We start from the raw sequence: 20,129 nt of genomic DNA on the forward strand, positions 1-20,129 counted from the left end.
TGATTTCCAAGACTACAATGTCTTCTGCTTTATGATTTCAAAGACTACAATGTCTTTTGTCTTTTATGCTTTCAAAGACTACAATGTCTTCAGTCATTTACGCTTTCAAAGACTACAATGTCTTCAGCCATTTACGCTTTCAAAGACTATGATGTCTTGAGTCTTTACGCTTTCAGAGACTGCAATGTCTTCAGTCATTTAAGCTTTCAAAGACTACAATGTCTTCAGTCATTTACGCTTTCATAGACTTCAATGTCTTCAGTCATTTACATTTTCAAAGACTACAATGTCTTTAGTCATTTACGCTTTCAAAGACTACAATGTCTTCATTCATTCACACTTTCAAAGACTTCAATGCCTTTAGTCTTATACATTTCAAAGACTTCAATTTCTTCAGTCTTTTTACATTTTCAAAGACTTCAATGTCTTCAGTCTTTCACATTTACAAGACTTCAATGTCTTCTATCTTTTACATTTACAAGACTTCAATGTCTTTAGTCTTTTACAAAGACTTTAATATCTCCTGTCTTATGTTTTACAAGACTACAATGCCTTTTTCTTGATGCTTTCGATATTTCAATGTCAATGTCCTTTTGCTTTTTCGGTTTCACTTCCTCTGTTTCCTTTGGCATCTGATTTCAAATAGCAAGATCGCTCAGATGAAATTAGTGTCCTTATCTTTACTTACCTCTTCATTTTCAATAAAAGATAAGTAAAGAGGGGCAACTGTCAGACCCTTATTTCGTCCGGGGAATATCGTTCGATATAATATTTTGATTCTTGCTAGTCGAATTATGATATTTGGTGTCAGTTACAGTGCGAAGCAAGGAATCGCTCGGTGTTTTGATCAAGAAAACAAAAAGATACCAAGGAAGGGGGCAAACGGGTCTTTTTTGGATTTTTCTAGACCCTAGCTCGCCCAGGCTAGCATCTGGCTCGCCTGGGCCATGAAATGGCTTCATGCCTAAGCAACCAGCTCGCCTGGGTGAGCTTCGCCTGCCCCAAAATGACTTTTCCCTATAAATAGCGATGCTAGGGGAGGGGTTTAAGGGTTCAGAGGTTGGGAAAAAGAAGGAGAATGAGAGAAATAAGAGGAAGAAGGAAGAAAAGTGAAGTTGAGGCACTACCGAATCACAACCATAATCATTTCCTACATCGTTCTCTTGGTTTGTGTCCCTCGTGAAATAGTCAGTTAGTTTTTTCCAAGATTTGAATGTAATCTATGTACCCTTAGGGGTCCCCTCTGTTATTATGTGCATATTCATCTTCTCCATTTATCATCGGTGATCTCGTTTTTATTTGTAAAGTTTAATCCTGGCCGATGACTAGTGCCATAAAATTGTCTTTAAAGAGATTGAAAGTTAATAAACAAAACCAAGATAAAACCAACTCATAACTAAACTTCATTTCATATCACTTGAGATCGTTTCAAGGTCCAACACCTTAATGCTCGTTTTTCTTTGTAAAGTTTAATCCTAGCCGATGACTAGTGCCGTAAAATTGTCTTTAAAAGAGATTGAAAGTTAATAAACAAAACCAAGATAAAACCAACTCATAACTAAACTTCATTTCATATCACTTGAGATCGTTTCAAGGTCCAACGCCTTAACAATTCTCTCCGCTTTTTAAAATTTAAAATATCGTTTCAAGGTCCAACGCCTTAAACGACTCTTTGTTTGCAATTAAAATAAATCTTTCAAAAACATAAAATCAATTTAACATACAAACATTCAGAGTTAAAGAACTACATAGGTCTGAATTCTTCATTGCACCTGAGGATGTGTAGGAGCAAGGGCAGCCCCCTTGTCGACCCCAAAAAATAAAAATAAATATAAAAAAGGAAAAATAAATAATTTTGAAGTCACGTTGCACACACTCAATTAAAGGTTGTCGTCCCTTATGATGAGTGCGTGGGGTGCTAATAGATTCCTCATGCGTAAACAACTTCCAAACCCTTATTTTCAAAATTTGCAGACCTCTTTCTGGTTTTTTAATGTTTTTCTCGAATAAATGTTGGTGGTGACTCCAATCGTTTTCTCCTAGGAGATGAATGCGCTTTTACTTATTTATTTTTTCTTTTGTCATCCCATCATGAGGTAAGTTGCGACAACGTGGAGGCATATTCTTTTTGTAGGAGCTGCCAAACTGACAGGATGATGTTGGGATTATTTTGGGGGAGAGTTATGTTTTGTTAACAACTCCTTCGTAGTGGTTCCATAATTTTTTTTGATTTGGGCATGTGAATCTCATATTTAGATACATGTAAAAACTAAATTATTTTATGTCATGTGAATGATGTATAATGGTTTAAGATATACATATATATGTGTTTATTTAAGTATCAGTGTCTTGTTTGGTAAATGTATATCGCGAAAAATTTACTCTCGTTTTCATAATCAAATTAATGGAGATTTCATTTAAAAATTGAAATTACACGTTTTAGAGTTAGTAACATCGTAGCAATGAGGTGGGTCGTTACAGTTGGCACAACAACGAGCCATCAATAGGTCCAGGTTGTGCATGTACCATTGTTTCACAATAAAGGAAACATGAGATTGCAAGAAGGATGAAAAAGGTGGGATGTGAGAAAGAGAAATAAGCTCCATGAGGGAAGTTAGGTTGGATGAAAATAAGAATGAAGAAGAATAAAAGACCAAGTGGAGAAAGGTAGACTAAATGTGATAAGTTGTCTTTGGTGACTCATTCGCGAGAGAATTAATCTCATGGCCGAGTTCACTGTCATGCATTAGTAGATAGTGTAAATTATTCATGCCTTTGAGTGAATGTGTCTTGCATTTGTCATTAGTCAACTTTGAGAATCTATGCCTATGTACTTGATTGGACTTCATGTAATGGCTTTGAGTTCATGTGAGAAACAATACAATGTCATGCCTTTGAGTTCATGTTGAACATTTAGAATAGAATCTCGTAGCTTTGGACTTTGTTGAGGGTGTAGCCTTTGGGTTCTTCAAGTTATCATTCACGAGCTTCAATATTGAGTCAGCAATATCATTTACGAGTTAAGATTCTTCAGCATTCACGAGTAGCATAGTTGAAATATTGTATGGTCATTTCCATACTTCATATCATGCAAGCTAGCCTCCTACAATATTCGTTTTCTTTTGCATTCATGAGTTTCATCTGCCTTTTCTTGTTCTTCTGCACAAGCTGCACAAGGTTAGGCTACTGCATTTCCTTGTTTCCATGTGCACTAGCCTCCTACATTTCCTTATTTCCATTATTCTTGAGGCATGCATGAATCATGACTTAGAAGTCGTAGCACATGGTTCGAATTCAAAGTCGTAAAATTGGGCACGGCCTTAGTGTTTTAGGTAGGGTGAGGGGTGGTATTTTAGTTATGAAGTTGTGTGGTAGGGCACAACTTTAAAGTCGTGACATATGGCACGACTTTAAAGTCGTGTTTAGTTTTTTTTTAACAAAAATCATATATGTTATATGTTAATATTATTTTAGGGTTTTAGTTAATTAAAAAGTTAATGTTATAAGTTAATATTATTTTAGGGTTTTAGTTAATTAAAAATTTTATATGTTATAAGTTAATATTATTTTAGGGTTTTAGTTATTATTATTATTTATACAAAAATGTTATAAGTTATAATTATTTATAACAAAAATTCTATCCATCAAATGAAAGTGGTGGAGGCTAAAATACTATTCATGAAAAATGTACGACTTTCATCTTCATTATAAAAAGGACGATGGTTGGCACTTGAGCTCAATCATAATCTTCTCCATCTTTTCACATTTTCCTTAGAAGTTGTTGTAGTCATTTTTACAATATTCCTGATATGTTTTTATTTAACGTTAGATACTGTAAATTATTTACATTTTTACTAATAAATTACATTTTTATTTGTTCAGAGATGACTGGTGAAGAACCCATAATAAGAGATCATGTTAGCAACTTTAGTGACGAGGATTGGGAGCACGATGTTCATGAAAGTGGAGAACCAAGCAATCAAAGTTAGTGTGAGTCATCTTCATATTTTGAAACTATTAATAGCCAACTTTTAGATGATTTGCAGTTCTCAAATCTACATTCATTTAATTTTGATGTTGAAGAGAACAAGAGTGACAAATATGTTGTTAAGTGTATACAATATGGTAATGGATGTCATTGGAGGGAGAGAGCATCCTTCAGCAAAATACGCAGGAGGTGGGAGATGAAGAAAATAAATGGTATTCACACTTGCACAACTTTACTCATATCACAAGATCATGTTAGGTTAGACTCATCTGTAATTGTTTGTAATATTGTTCACTTAGTGAAAACAAATCCCGGTATCCAAATCAAAACCTTGATTGCAAACATGCTACAACGCTTTGGTTATACTGTGACATACAAAAAGGCATGGACAACTAAATAGAAAGCACTTGAAATTGCATTTGAAAGTTGAGAAGAATCATACAGTTATCTGCCTATATCGATGATTGTTGTTCAACACTTTGTATCAGGTACAACTATTAGATACAAAACATCCACTTCAATAGAGGATGGTGAGGATGAGTTTTCTAAGGTAATTCTTAATCGTGTATTTTGGACTTTTAAGCCATCCATTGAAGGCTTTCAATATTGCAAGCCGATTGTGCAAGTAGATAAGACATTTTTCACTGGAAAATATCATGGTACTTTGTTGACTGTCATTGGACAAGATGCTATTTGAAACATCTTTGCACTTGTTTATGCAATTGTTAAAAGTGAGAGAAAAGAAGCTTGGATGTGGTTCTTGCATTATTTGAGGAGATATGTTACACCTCAACCAAATTTGTGTATTATATAAGACATGGGAACTAGTTTGCTAGCAACTTTGTGATCAAAACGAGTTTGGTGGACTGGGTTGGATGTATCTTCTGTGTATTACATTTGCCACATTGCATCAAATTTTAACAAAGAGTTTAAAAATGTTGAGTTAAAAAAATAAGTCATTAACATGGGTAAGCTTCTAACAATTTCATGCATTATTACGTGTTTAACATATTTATTACTCATTGTTTTGCCTTTTGCCGTAGGATATGATGCAATCCTACCCCTCAAGGGCATTGGATAGAAGACTCCAAGAAGATTGGGCCAGAGATGCAAGAGAAGGCCCTAAGATTCTCATGAGCCCTAGGGTAGATTTTGGGCCCATGGACTAAGTATGAGTCCACTTATCTTTGTACATATTAGATTAGGATTTCATTATTTTTAGGCCTTGTATTTAGAGCTCCATAATGTAGGTAGGGTACCCTAGAAATGTAGGATTTTTCAGCCCTTGTATTTTAGGGCACCTAGACTAGTTTTTGTATTAGGGGTAGTTTTGTAATTTCACATGCATTAAGTGAATATTTGATGTGGGTGTTGAGGAATAAATTTAATTGAATTGGGAGAAGCCCAATCCAATTCAATTTTAGAGGGGGAGGTGAGCATTTGCTTGCTACACCCCATTGCCACATCATATAGTCACACTTTGTGCATGTCCTTCATGTTTTACATGCCTCATGACACCTAAGCACACTTAGTGGATAATCTTGGACTTGATTTTGGATTAGTGGGCTGAACCGTAGCTAAAATTCACTAATCATAATTAGTGAATTTTGACTCCAAAATTTGGCTCCACAAATTCAATTTCAAATTCAAGTGAAATTTGAATAGAAATTCAAATTTCCCTCCAATTTTGTGTGACACTTATGCTATAAATAGAGGTCATGTGTGTGCATTTTTTTTAACTTTGATCATTTGAAAATTAAACTTCAGATTTCAGAGCTCTTTTAGAGCACAAAATTTCGTGTTCTTCTCTTCCTCTCCCTTCATTCATCTCCTTTCTCCTCCAAGCTCTTATCCATGGCCTCCTATGGTGGTGAGCTTCTTCTAGACTCATCTTCTCCTTGAAGTGGCATCTCCTCTCTCTCTTCCTTCTCCATTCCGCTACTATTCATCTTCCAAGAAGAATAGGAATCCATTGATGAAGAAGATCCTAGACCTACAAGCTCCAATGGAACTTACATCAGGATATGAGATGAGGAAACCACAATTTGAGGTAAACTTGCTCGCAATGCGATCAAAGTTTCCACGAGCAGCAATTTGGTTGGATCAAATTCCCTAGAGTAAATGGACTCAGGCCTATGGTGAAGGAAAATGATATGGGCATATGACTACCAACCTTGCCGAATATATGAATTTTGTTTTGAAAAGAACTTGAGCATTGCCTATTACTGCCTTACTCAACGAAAAATTTAATAAAATAAATGACTCATTTGTTACTAATGGCATGAAAATCATGTATGTGATAAAGGCAGGACATAGGTACTCTGAAGAGGTATACATCAAAATGCAAAAAAAAAATCGACACATTGCTACCTCACATTATGTTCGCATGTACGTTTAGGAAACAGGAGAGTTTCAGGTTCAAGAAATTGCAAACACGCAACTTAGGCGACAAGCAATGACATGCACTGTCAAATTGAACCAATGGTTGTGTGATTGTGAAGAATTTCAAGCACTTCAAATTCCTAGCTCGCATTCAATTGCAGCGTGTGCTTCTTGCAATTTAAATTATGATGACTTTGTTGACCTACGAGTTGGAAAATATTTATAAAGTTTATCAGCATCAGTTTCATTCCCTTGGAAGTAAAGATAAATGACCTCAATATTTGGGTTCATATTTTATGTCTAATCCTTTGAAGCGATGACAAAGATTAGAAAGGTCAGCTACTATTTGTATACATAATGAGATGGATGAACCAATCCCAAATAAGCCTAAGAAATACTTATTATGTAGAACTGAATCGTAGTAACTATGCATACAAGCAAGTTGATGACTAATATCATTTCTATTTTTTATGTTTCTATTTAATTTGTATTATTCATTTTATGTTAATATATTATGTTATTTTTATTTTCACAACTACTTTTATTACTAAATTATTTTCTGTTGTTAATATTAAAATAATTTATAAAATAAAATTAATTAATACTATTGTATGAAATTATTAATTTATTTAATGATAATTGTAAAAATTAATTAAATTTATTTTTTTAAAAAATTAATATTATTAGATAAATTATAAGTTAATATTATTTGTTAATATTAATAACAAAACATTTTAATATTTTTGTTAAAGAAACTCGTAGTACATTTTAATATTTTTATTTAAATTTAAGTCTTTTATATTGTTTTTTTAATTTAAAAACAAATAATAATCCTTAACATTAATAAAAAAAAGTATTAAATAAAGAAAATATATTAAATAAAACAATATAAAAAATATAGATTATATTAAATAAATTCATATAAAAAATATAGAAGATATTAAATATATAAAATATATTAAATAAAATAATATACCAAGAATTAAGAAAATATTAAATAAAACCATATAAAAATATATAGAAATATTAAATAAAACTAAAAAAGTAAAAATATATTTATTTATTGAATAAATGAATTAAAAATTTATTTATAATTTTTTAAAAGAATATATGTGTGAAAAAAATTGAAGTCATAAATTGATTTACGAGTTCAATTTTTTTAAATCATTATAACTTTAAAATCATAAAAATTTACTTCTATAACTTTTAGGTTATAATTTTTTTTAAAAAAATAATTAAAATCATAAAATATTTTACGAAGTGAATTAAAAATTAAAATAAAATAATAAGAGATGTTACAACTTTTTAAACAGAATCATTACATCTATTACAACTTACTCCTATCAGATAATAAATTTAAAATGCACCCCAAATGATAAATAAAAAAATTATAACATCCGTCAAGTGTCCCGTTTATGTGGAAGGTAGACATTGCTAATCCAACGTCTATAATTCCAGAACACCTGGCCTACCGACACGTCGTTTCAAACACACATTTCAAACAATTTATTTATTCTTTAATTTTTTAATTATCAAGGGCATCGTTTCACCTTTTTCCATTTTAATTTTCATGAACAAATATAAATATTTCACTCCCCAAACTCCAGAGTCCCACCGATAATTCTCTTTCCCATACTCTCTCTGTGTTCTTCTGTTCTCTCTGTTTCTTCAGATTTTCTCCCTCCTCAGCGCCTGTGAAGGTGAATTCTCAATCATGATTTTGGTTTTCTTCTTTTTCGCATTTTAATTCCTTTTTTTTTTGTATGTGGGTTTTGCATTTTGAGTGGAATTGTGTCACCTAAATGTCACAATTTTCAAATTAAAACCTTTGATGTTACTCCTTTTTTTTATTCTTTTAATTTTTCAGCGTGCGCCGTGGTTAAATTTTTATGTTTTGGAGTTTTGGGGTGTGATTTATTTGATGTTGGATTTTTAGATTCTTGAGTTTCATGTTGCTCATTAGGGTTTTTCCCGTGTGATCGGGACTCTTTTTGATCTGATGAAGAGGTTTCTCGCAGTTTGTTTTAGTTTCTTTCTTCTTTCATGGGGTAAGATTGATTATTTTTTTGTATTTTCTTTTTTCTTTACAATTTGTGGACACAGTAAGGGTTTCGGTGGCGTGTATATTAGTTTAGTTCAGGTGTAAGATTGAATTTTTTTTTATTGATTTTTTTTTTGTATTTTCTTTTCTCTTCACAATTTGTTGACATAGTAAGGGTTTTGGTGGCGTGTATATTAGTTTAGTTCAGATTATGAGAGTGTGCGTGTGTGCCAATGAGTTTGTCGTACGATTTACAAACGAGAAAAAGAAAGAAAACAAAAGAAAAAACTGTGTTGTTGTTGTAGTGCTAGTAAAAAACTGTTCTTTTTAATTTGTTTTCGAGTTGTTTCCTGTTGTGTTGGTACTTTTTGTTGCAAATTTCACTACCTAAGTGATGGACTTGTTATTATGTTTATGTTCTTCTTTTACAGCACATTGGCCCGTGTCCGAATTTTTTTTTCGAGTTGTTTCCTGTTGTGTTGGTACTTTTTGTTGCAAATTTCACTACCTAAGTGATGGACTTGTTATTATGTTTATGTTCTTCTTTTACTGCACATTGGCCGGTGTCCGAAATTTCTAGCTTTCTGTTGTTCTGCCATAGGAAATTATGTGGTTCTGAATGGTAATTGATTATGAGTTTGGTTATAGCTTGATTGGTTTTTCTGATGGGTGGTAATATTTATACATTCATACATGCATACGTACACACAAACATATATACATACATACATATTTTCTACCTTCTCTGTTATTGGCTTGGTAGAAGTGTCTGCAATGTGATTAGCCATAAGTTCTCATAGTGTACTTCTATGTATGTGCATGTGCATGTTTATACTGTAACAGTTGTCTAAAAGGGTTTAAAGAAATTGTGTAGTAGATGATGAGTTTGAATTGCAACTGACTATGAATTTAGTTTTAGCTTGATTGATTTTTTTTTCCTGGTGAATGGTGATCTATACATAGGGAGAGGGATGAGGGCCTTCTCACAGGAAATGTTACACTGTTGTTCTCCTTGTGCAATTGCTTGTTTATTTGAGTGAATGATGGTTTTATCTCCAGCACTTCTTTCTATTGCTGATTCCAGTATGTTTAGTCATTTGAACCATGTTTGTGCAATGGCTATAATTTTAAAAATGAACGACCTTACAGTTTGATGGCTACAAACCTATGTGTAATTTAATTATTGAGGGTATATCATACGCCTACATGGTGTAAATAGTTTTACAAAATTTACAACCTTAAATTAATTCTTCTTTGACATTTGGAGGACTATGTGCACTTTTAACTATTCTTCAGTAATTTGAGTTTGTAAATTCATTCATGAATCATGATTCATCACAAGTATTCCATACGGTACACAATTATTAAGATGTTGGATTTGAGTTTGACTGACTGACTGGCTTAATGAATTATTTATATTGGTGAGAGTTCTTTTAATTTAGTTTTCAATAACCTTTATCTATTGTGAGTAGATTTGGAGTAGCAGATATTTTTAAATGTAAATAGTAAATCTGTAAATGTGTTTCTTTTCTTCTGTTTGTAAAAATGTAGTTGATTGGTCCAGATTGGAAATACTGGGGGCTCTTGTGAGCTGACTGAGTGAATGGTAGTTGCATGAGTTTCTCTTGACATTTTTTAAGATTAAGTACAACTTCAGTAACTATATTAACATAGCTGCTTGCTGCTTAGGGGCTTGATTGAGATGCTGAAATGTTGTGTATACTGCTTCTCAGTTTTCAATGCAATCTCCCCTGCTTATAATGCTTAGGGTCTTGGTTATTTTACTTTGTTCTATTTTGAGATCCTTGTCCATTTATGTACTGTATAATTGTTTATGCATGTATACTTTGGGAATTTTGCACCAAACCATATCAGCTTCTTTTTTTTATTTAAAAAAACTTATTTGAAATCAGATCCCTTTGCTGGTGTTTTTTCTGCAGTTTGATTGCTTCATTCTTTGAAGTGAATTTGACAATTAAGTAAATTGGTTGAGAAGGGTTCATTCCTCTTCATTGGAAGAATAAAACAAATATTGCAGGTGGATTTTTTCTGATGGTAAGCACTTTTCTTTTTTCTTTCATGCTGCTACTGTTCTGTGTTTTTATGACTCTTGTTGGGGGAAACTGCCCTAAGTTTCCGTTGCTTGGTTGAGCACATGTTATTTGCCGAGTTAACTTGCTTATGGGTCTGTCTGTCATCTACTTCATTATAACTAGTAGTTAAATCTATCGGTAATATGCTTGTGCTTGTCAAGAACTTAATTTGAATAAGTACTTTTAATCCCAGGAATTTACCAAGCTCGTGCATTGGACTATAGCAGAACTTTTTCATAACTTTTTCTATAATCAATTATGAGCTTTAATATTCTTACATTATAGGCATACTATTATTGTTTCAGGCAACTAATGAAAATCTTCCACCAAATGTAATAAAGCAACTAGCCAAGGAATTAAAAAATATTGATGAATCACCTCCTGAGGGGATTAAAGTTGTGGTAAATGATGATGATTTTTCAATAATATATGCTGACATTGAAGGCCCAGGTATGCAGCTTTATTTTCAATTTTTTTGTTTGAGCATTATGTAATAATGAGTTATGCTGAACCTGAAATTTGTTCGGCAGCTGGAACTCCTTATGATAATGGAGTTTTCCGCATGAAGTTGTTATTGTCTCGTGATTTCCCTCACTCTCCTCCTAAAGGTTTGTTTAGTTAGACTGTCCTATGGACCATCTTAACAATTGTTGAGATAGAATCATATTATTGTTTTTTCCTTTGGAATTTTAGCTTGGTTATCTGGATTTTGTTTTTGGTGTTCTGAGTTAATCTTACATAATTAGTAGAATCTATTGGACATTTATTTGTCCCATCTATTGTTTTGTGTTGTGACATGGTCAAACTTGTGATGGCATTGTTTGTAGGGTTTTTCCTTACAAAGATTTTCCATCCAAATATTGCAACCAATGGAGAGATTTGTGTCAACACACTTAAAAAGGATTGGAACCCTAACCTTGGGTTGCGTCATGTTCTCATTGTAAGTGTTTTGGCTGTTCTTGTAAGCTTACACTCATTAGTTTTTCAGATCTGCCTAGTTGAGCAGAGAGTTATTTAGATCTTATTGATTTGTTGAATCTAGTTTTGCATGATCCATGCCGATTGGTCTAGGTATTTATTAAGTTTTCATTATTATCAGGTTGTTAGGTGTCTACTAATTGAGCCATTTCCAGAATCAGCTCTAAATGAACAGGCTGGGAAACTGCTGCTTGAAAATTATGAGGAGTATGCCAGACATGCCAGGTGAGTTAGCCCAGATGATATTATCGATGCTGTCAATTAGTTTCTTGTACGGAATTGTAATGCGAAACAGAGTGGTTACTAAGATTACTTGTGTTCTGAAATCTTGTGTATCAAAATGAAACATGTTGAAACACATGTTGAGGTTTCTGGGTTTTTTTTTTTTTTAACTGTGTATTCCTAATAGTAATTGATCCATGTAGCCGACCCCACCTAGTGGGATAAGGCGTTGTTGTTGTTGTTGTATTCCTAATAGTAATTCCTATATACGCCACTTTGCAAGTTCAGAATGACATGACACACTACACATATATACCTTAATGCAATTTACCACCTTAAAGGAGCTCAGTTATTTCATTGTTCGTATCAGATACTATTGTTCATGCTTAATTTAATCTATGGATATTTTTCCATGCCTCTTTGGTTTTTACATATATATCTAAATTTTACCACTTGTGCTCATAATAGAACTTCGGCTTCATTTGTTCTACGCTGCAGACTTTACACAGGAATCCATGCAAAACCAAAGTCCAAATTCAAAACTGGAGCTATATCTGAATCTACAACTGCTCTGAATGTTGATCAGAGTAACACCTCAGTTCTTAATGCTGAAGTCAAAACTGCACCATCGGGTGCGACATTGCCATTGCAATCACCATTGGCCCCCTCAACTAACAACACAACAAGAGGAAACAAGCAGGAACAGGCTGTGGTTGGAGCTGAGCCAGCTGTTAACAGTTCTTGTGCCACATCCATGGTTCATGCTGCTGCACCAATGAAGGCAGGTGGAGTAGCAAAAGCTCAGGCTGACAAGAAGAAGATTGATGCCCGGAAAAGAAGTTTGAAAAGATTGTAATGAAGTTGTTCAATAATTGAACTTATATCATTTGTGGGGTAATTTTGTTTATTGAAATATAGAGAAAGGGGAAATGTGGTTGGGGTGTATGGGAAGATCAAAGATGGGTTCAAATGAATAATACTTTTGTTGGGACTAAATGAATGAAATTAAACTGTTGTATGTGCTCTACTGCTCTTGGGTTGATTTTTTTTTTTTTATTTCTTTTTCCTTTTATTATATAATGTCACATTTAATAAGGGATCAAGGTAATATTCTGCCTTTTCATGTGCACGAGTTTGAATAAGATTCCATGCGCCTAGGAATGATGCTCTTGTTTTTCTTATGTTCACGAACAAAAAGGTTATTCCTTTTGTTAGTTTTGCCTGAAGTCATTCCTTAAGTTCGAGATTTGTGCATGTAGACATAGGGTTTTCTTTCCTTTTCTTTTTCTTCAAAATAATTCTTTTTGGTCTTTGACGGAGCAGATATATAGGTAAGCAGCAATATTAATCTTTAGGTTTGGAGTGGTGGTGATTTGAATTTTTGATATTGCAGGTAAAGTTAATCTGGTAAGACTATTTTATCATGTCAATCACTCTAGAGTCTATTTTATCATGATCATCACTGTTTAGTTTGTGTGGTGTTTGTCTATTTTTTTATTTGTAAGAATTGAATATGATAAAATAGTGTTTATAATATGATAAAATAGTGTTTATAATACTTACGTATTTTCTACATTCAATTAAATATTTTTATATTGCATAAGTGGTAAAAGTTAAGTCAATAATGATTGTTTGATAATGATTCTTTGATATGGAATTTCTACATACTTATGATAGTTTATTTCATGCTATTAGTACGGGTTAGGGATGTACGGGTTTGGTTAAAATTATAACCCCTTGGCCTAACAACAATAGTATAATAATAATAAAGATAATATTACATTAATAGTATCTTATCAAAATAATAAGGTCTATGAATTTAATATCCATTTAAAATAGTATGTTTAATGTTACTTTTGGTCCATTAAGTTTAAAATTTTTTATTTTATTCTTTTTCAAAATATATTATTTTGATACTTTTTTTTTTCAATTTTCCGTCTAAAACATTTAACTTGGTTAATGTTTTTAAATTTTAAAATAATTAATTTAAAGTAATGACACCTAAAATTCATCATTATTTTTATTTTATACAGAGCCTTGTCAAATCCTCAATTATTTCTTTTGAATATTTTTCTTCCTTTTATTCCCTTACGCTTCTTTCTTCTTTCTCTACTCCTAACTCTTATAGGATTCAAATGTTTATCTACTTGAAAAGAATTTGAAATGAAAGGGAATAAAACGAAGAAAAATATTCAAAAGAAATAGTTCAGGATTTGACAAGACTTTGTATAAAATAAAAATAGTGATGGATTTTAGGTATCATTACTTTAAATTAATTATTTTAAAATTTGAATATTTTGAATGTTTTTCTTCCTTTTGAATAAAAGGAGCGTTTTAATCAAATCTAATTTGTCTAAATTATCCTAGACGAATTTGAAAAGAAAGCATTGTAAAAAACAAAAAACAAAAAAAAAGGTTGCAGAAAGTTTGAAAAAAAAATGAAAAAAAAGGTTGTAGAAAGTTTGAAAAAAATGGGGCTTTTTAATCTCTGAACGCAGATTTGAGGCAGTTAGAGGCATTTTTTGGCAAAAATCTCAGACCAGTTAGAGGCATTTTTTTGGCAAAAATTGCAGACCAGATCCCCTTCGAGAATTTACCCAAGGATTTTCCTCTGAATTCTGAGCGTTTTGACATATAGTGGGTCTCAAACGGACAATCATAGCAAAAGTTATGACCATTTGAAGTTTACATGTCATCTTCGTTAATTCTGTTCTCTTTTTCTTTGTGATTGAGTAGCTTCTTTGTTTCTTCTATCTGTTATCAAATCTGTTATCCAATCTGTTATCAAATATGTTATCCAATTTGTTATCCAATCTATTATCCAAATCTGTTATCCAATCTGTTATCAAATCTGTTATTGAGTCTGTGATAATTAAAATGTCTTTCCTGTTATATTACCTTGTGCTTCTAATTTGATTCATCCAGGAACTTAAGAGGGAGTGAGTGGTAAAAGGCAAGAGTGAAAAAAAACATCACCCAAAAGCCTATATCGAGAGCATCAAACATGAGTGTACTACCATCAAAGAGAAATACGTGAGTAGAGTGTGGTGAGGTCCTGAAACCTTTGTTTAAAATTACTACAGATTTTCTTCTCTGTTAATTATGGCAGGAGCTAGTGATGGTAGTGGTGATTATCATCAATTGGACGGATCCCAATGTTTGTTATTGGACGTAATGACTACACAGATGCAACGATTGTTGAACCGTAACAATGAAGAGCTCTATGGACGAATTGAGGGTCTGGAGAACCAACTGAATCAGAATACTGGAAGACATTATGGTGGGAACAGAGTGGACAATGTTGGACCCAAGCAAAACAGAGTGGAGGGGCAGAACAGGATTGAGGGAGTAAAACTCAATGTACCCCCTTTCAAAGGCAGGAGTGACCCAGACGCCTACCTTGATTGGGAGATGAAGATTGAACATATATTCTCTTGCAATGATTATACTGAAGAATAGAAGGTGAAGTTAGCAGCAACTGAATTCTCAGACTATACCCTTGTTTGGTGAAATAAAAATCAAAGAGAGATGATGAGAGAGGAAGGGTGGGAGATAGATACATGGACTGAGATGAGAATGGCTATGCGAAAGAGGTATGTTCCAACTAGCTACAACAGAACCATGCGACAGAAACTCCAAAGGCTGTCCCAAGGAAGTCTGATTGTGGAGGAGTACTACAAAGAGATGGAGATGACACTAGTGAGTGCAAACATTGAAGAGGAAACTAAGGACACAATGACTCGTTTTTTGAGTGACCTAAATCCTGACATTAGAGATATTGTTGAATTACAGGAGTACGTGGAATTGGATGACTTGTTGCATAAGGCAGTCCGGGTTGAACAACAGCTGAAGAGGAAAAGCACAGCCAAAAGGAACTCATCCAACACCTTCAACCAAAACTGGACCAACAGATCCAAGAAGGAAGGAGGCAACTCGTCCAGTCCACATGGAAGGTCAACAGTGTCCAGTGCTGAAACCAAGCATAATTATGCCTCATTATCCAACACCAGTACCAGAAACATAAAAAACATAAAATGCTTCAAATGCTTAGGCAGAGGACATAATGCTTCTGACTGTCCAACCAGGAGGACCATGATAATGAAGGTAGATGGAGAAATCACTAGTGAATATGAAATCAGTGAAGAAGAAGTGGAAGAAGAGCTTGAGGAGGAAGCTATGCATGGTGATATGCTAATGGTGAAAAGGCTCTTGGGAAGTCAGATGCAGCCACCAGACGACACCCTAAAAGAAAATATTGTCCACATCAGATGCACAATTAATGGTAAGCTTTTCTCTGTAATTGTTGATGGAGGAAGTTGTACCAATGTTGCAAGTTCTAGGTTAGTGTACAAACTGAATTTGGATACTAAGCCCCATCCTAGGCCATACAGACTTCAGTGGCTTAGTGAAGATGAAGAGGTCAAAGTGACTCAGCAGGTTGAGGTGTGTTTCACCATTGGAAGATACAATGATAGGGTGTTGTGTGATGTGGTTCCAATGGAGGCAACTCATATACTGTTGGGAAGACCATGGCAGTATGACACCAAAGTAGTGCATGATGGCTTCACCAACAAGATTTCTTTCCAGCACCATGACCAAAATATTATTCTTAAACCTTTATCCTCTAGAGAAGTGTGTGATGATCAAATTAGAATGAGAGAAAAGAGAGAACAATAGAAAGAAAAGAGTGAGGCACCAAAGAGGAATAGGAAAAAGAAGAGTGATACACATGAGAGAAAATTTAATTGTTTAGTAAAGGTGAGTGAAGTGAGGAAAGTGTTAGTTGCTCGTGAACCACTCTATCTATTGTATTGCAAAGACAGTAAAATTTCTACTAATAATTCTAATGAGTTAACTATTTCTGTTTCTCCTAGTGTTGAACTCTTATTGCAGGAATTTAAGGATGTCTTTCCCAAGGAGATTCCTCATGGACTGCCATCCTCAAGAGGCATAGAACATCAAATTGACCTCCTTCCAGGAGCTTCATTGCCTAATAGACCAACTTACAAAAGCAATCCCCAAGAGACCGAGGAGATTAAGAAGCAAGTGCAAGACCTCATGCAGAAGGGGTGGGTGCAAGAAAGCTTGAGTCTATGTGTCGTCCCAGTTATTCTAGTGCCAAAGAAAGACGGAACTTGGAGGATGTGCACAGACTGTTGGGCCATCAAAAACATCATGATAAAGTATAAACATCCCATTCCTAGGCTAGATGATATGTTGGATAAATTGCATGGAGCTTGTGTTTTCTCTAAAATTGACTTGAAAAGTGGGTACCATCAAATTAGGATTAGAGAGGGGGGGGGGGGGGGTGATGGAAAACAAATTTCAAAACTAAGTATGGGTTGTATGAATGGCTACTTATGCCCTTTGGGCTGACCAATACCCCTAGCACTTTACGAAGATTAATGAACCATGTGTTAAGGGAATTTCTAGGAAAAATTTTTGTGGTTTATTTTGATGATATCTTGATTTACAACAAATTCTATGATGAACATCTTGTGCATCTAAGACAAGTTTTAGAGGCTGTCGCAACCTGCCCTTTGGCGGGAGGGTGACGCGTGACTCGCGGGATGCGTGTTCCAAGAAAGGAATACGCGCAGAGTCGCCACCAACGTTTATTTGAGGAAAACATCGGAAAAACCGGAAAAGACGCGATCTACGAACTTTAAAGTGAAAGGTTCGGGAGTTGTATTTACGCACGGGGAAGGTATTAGCACCCCACACGTCCGTCCCAAGGGACGACAGCCTTTAATCAAATGTGCAAACATGACTTTGATTTTTTATGTTCCCTTTTTTATGTCTTTATATCCTTTATACCCTTTTTATATTTTTTCTGTTTTTGTGGTCGACAAGGGTGTTTCCCTTTGCTCCTACATATTCCTCAATTGTGATGAGGAAATCAGACCTACGTAGTTCTTTTTTATCAAGTGCTTCTCTTTTTTACTTAAAAGGTGATCATTTTAAGGCGTTGGACCTTAAAAATGATCTATTTTACTTAGTAAGAAATTGAAATGACAAACTTCAAAAGCCTATTTTTATGGACGAGCTTGACTAGGCGAGTTGATTTTAGCCTTAGTTTCACTTTAGTTATTAGTCAATTCGGTTAAGAATGAGAAATCCCAAAGAGAAAACGTCCGATTGATTTTCCGCTTTATTTTACTAAAAAGATGTTTTTTTGATTATTATATTATTTTTTATCTCTTTTTGTTTTCCAACGTGGTTACGGCACGACCGAACGGTCGGAATTCATTTTAACCGAAGTTAACGGATAATACAATTCAAACGATCGGTGGAAACTTATTTTATTTTTAAGTTAAGCGAGAAATGACTTAAGTAAAATGGCTTAAGCACGTCAAAAGGGGATATAAAAAGTAAATGAAATGAGAATAAAAATACACGAAACACAATGTGGACCACCATGGGTACATAGAATGAATCGAAAAGCTTGGTTCGAGGTACTTACCCGTTGAAGATCGAAGAACGATGAAGAACGAATGAAGAACGTCGAAGAACGGTTGAAACCTTTGCAAAATTCTTCACGGAAAACGTTACAGAAACGTTTCGGAAGCGCCTCGACTTAGATTTTCTTCACGGAAACAATTTTTCCAAGCAAATTTGAAAGAGAGAGAAGTGCCTAAGGGGCTGAACCCTTTTCTTCTTCACTTCCTCCCTTATTTATAGCAAAATAGGGGAGGTGCTTGCCGCCCAGCTCGCCCAGGCGAGCTTAGCTCGCCCAGGCGAACCAGGTTGCTTCCTCCAGAAGCAACAGCCTTCTGGAGGAATATTCTGGAGGGCCCAAGTGGGCTTGTGTTCTATTTGCACCCCCATTTTTACTAAGTACACCCCCCTCTGCTTTTTTTTTTGGTGATTCTTTTTTCGTAAAGTTACGGAAACTTACGAATTTCGTAACGATACTTGTTTTCTTTCCGTAATGTTACGGAACCTTGCGGATTACATAATCATCCCCTTTTTGACTTACGAAATGTTACGGAACCTCACTTAATTATGCAACGATGCTTCCATTTGATTTCCGGTGTGTCACGGAAACTTACGGATTGTGCATCAATATTTTTTGGTTTTCCGGCATGTCCTGGAATTTCACAAATTGCCTAATGATGGGTGCCAAGCACCTTGCAAGGACCAAAGAAAAGTCGCATGTCATCAAGCAAAGGTCCCCGGACGAAATTAGGGTATGACAGTTGCCCCTCTTTACTTGTCTTTTATTGGAGATAAAAGGAAAGTAAAGATAGGACACTAATTTCGTTCCTCTCGATTTGACGAGAGTCGCGGGTGACCATAAAATCTCCACATGCAAATGACTTGTTGTTCCCGGAATTTCACAAATTGCCTAATGATGGGTGCCAAGCACCTCACAAGGACCAAAGAAAGGTCGCATGTCATCAAGCAAAGGTCCCCGGACGAAATTAGGGTATGACACTAATTTCGTTCCTCTCGGTTGACGAGAGTCGCGGGTGACCATAAAATCTCCGCATGCAAATGACTTGTTGTTCCCGGAGGAACAAAAGGTGCAGAAGACTATGTCAGTCTCTGCATGCTATCAAGCGTTCTGTCTTACAGATAGCAAAAGAATGTTTATACGGATAACCACTCGGGTATTTCCGCCCGTCAGCATGACTCAAAAGTCAGTATGACAGATCTTGTGAGTGCAGAAGATGATGTAAATCTCCGCGTGTCAACAGGCTTATCGGCCGCGATTGACGAAGGGTGCAGAATGACCAAATTTTGTCTTTGCGTGCCATTGGACACGATTGTGTCTGAATGGCAAAGGGGTGCGGAATGACCAAATTTTGTCTCCGCATGTCATCGGGCCCGCCGCCTCTGGATGACAAAGGGTGCAGAATGACCAATTTTTGTCTCTGCGCGCCATCGGACACGACTGTGTCTGAATGGCAAAGGGGTGCGGAATGACCAAATTTTGTCTTCGCGTGTCATCGGGCCCACCGCCTCTGGATGACAAAGGGTGCATAATGACCAATTTTTGTCTCTGCGTGCCATCGAACACGACTGTGTCTGAATGGCAAAGGGGTGCGGAATGACCAAATTTTATCTCCGCGTGTCATCGGGCCCGCCGCCTCTGGATGACAAAGGGTGCAGAATGATCAATTTTTGTCTCTGCGTGCCATCGGACACGACTGTGTCTGAATGGCAAAGGGGTGCGGAATGACCAAATTTTGTCTCCGCGTGTCACATGACCTCAGGGTCAGTATGACAGATCTTGTGGGGCGGCCGACAAAAGCAAGGCTCTTGCTCCTACGTATCCTCCAATGAGGAACTCAGACCTACGTAGTTCTAGATAACTTGTGAGACTTGAAAAAGTCTCCACCGGAAGATGCCGACATCTCCAGAAAGGGCGCAGATGACCACATTGGCCTCTGCTCATCAATCACACTTGGGGTCACTGAAT

General features: G+C 35.2%; 1 protein-coding gene across 3 annotated transcripts; it reads left to right on the plus strand.

Annotated features, from left to right (window-relative positions):
- Nucleotides 1-7,935: 7,935 nt before the first annotated feature.
- Nucleotides 7,936-12,731, plus strand: LOC114398033 (ubiquitin-conjugating enzyme E2 22-like). 3 transcript variants are annotated; one of them, XM_028360143.1, is made up of 7 exons: nt 7,936-8,070; nt 10,352-10,466; nt 10,810-10,954; nt 11,035-11,112; nt 11,332-11,444; nt 11,604-11,707; nt 12,203-12,731. In XM_028360143.1, exons 2-7 carry the CDS (start codon nt 10,464-10,466, stop codon nt 12,558-12,560), a joined length of 801 nt encoding a protein of 266 aa, XP_028215944.1. In that variant the 5' UTR covers nt 7,936-8,070; nt 10,352-10,463; the 3' UTR covers nt 12,561-12,731. The 3 variants fall into 3 exon arrangements, with proteins under 3 accessions (XP_028215944.1, XP_028215945.1, XP_028215946.1); XM_028360144.1 differs by having other exon boundaries at nt 7,940-8,070; nt 10,325-10,466; XM_028360145.1 differs by lacking the exon at nt 10,352-10,466 and having other exon boundaries at nt 7,945-8,070.
- Nucleotides 12,732-20,129: the final 7,398 nt, after the last annotated feature.

The sequence above is a fragment of the Glycine soja genome, chromosome 19, assembly GCF_004193775.1.
Source record: "Glycine soja cultivar W05 chromosome 19, ASM419377v2, whole genome shotgun sequence".
Taxonomy (NCBI): domain Eukaryota; kingdom Viridiplantae; phylum Streptophyta; class Magnoliopsida; order Fabales; family Fabaceae; genus Glycine; species Glycine soja.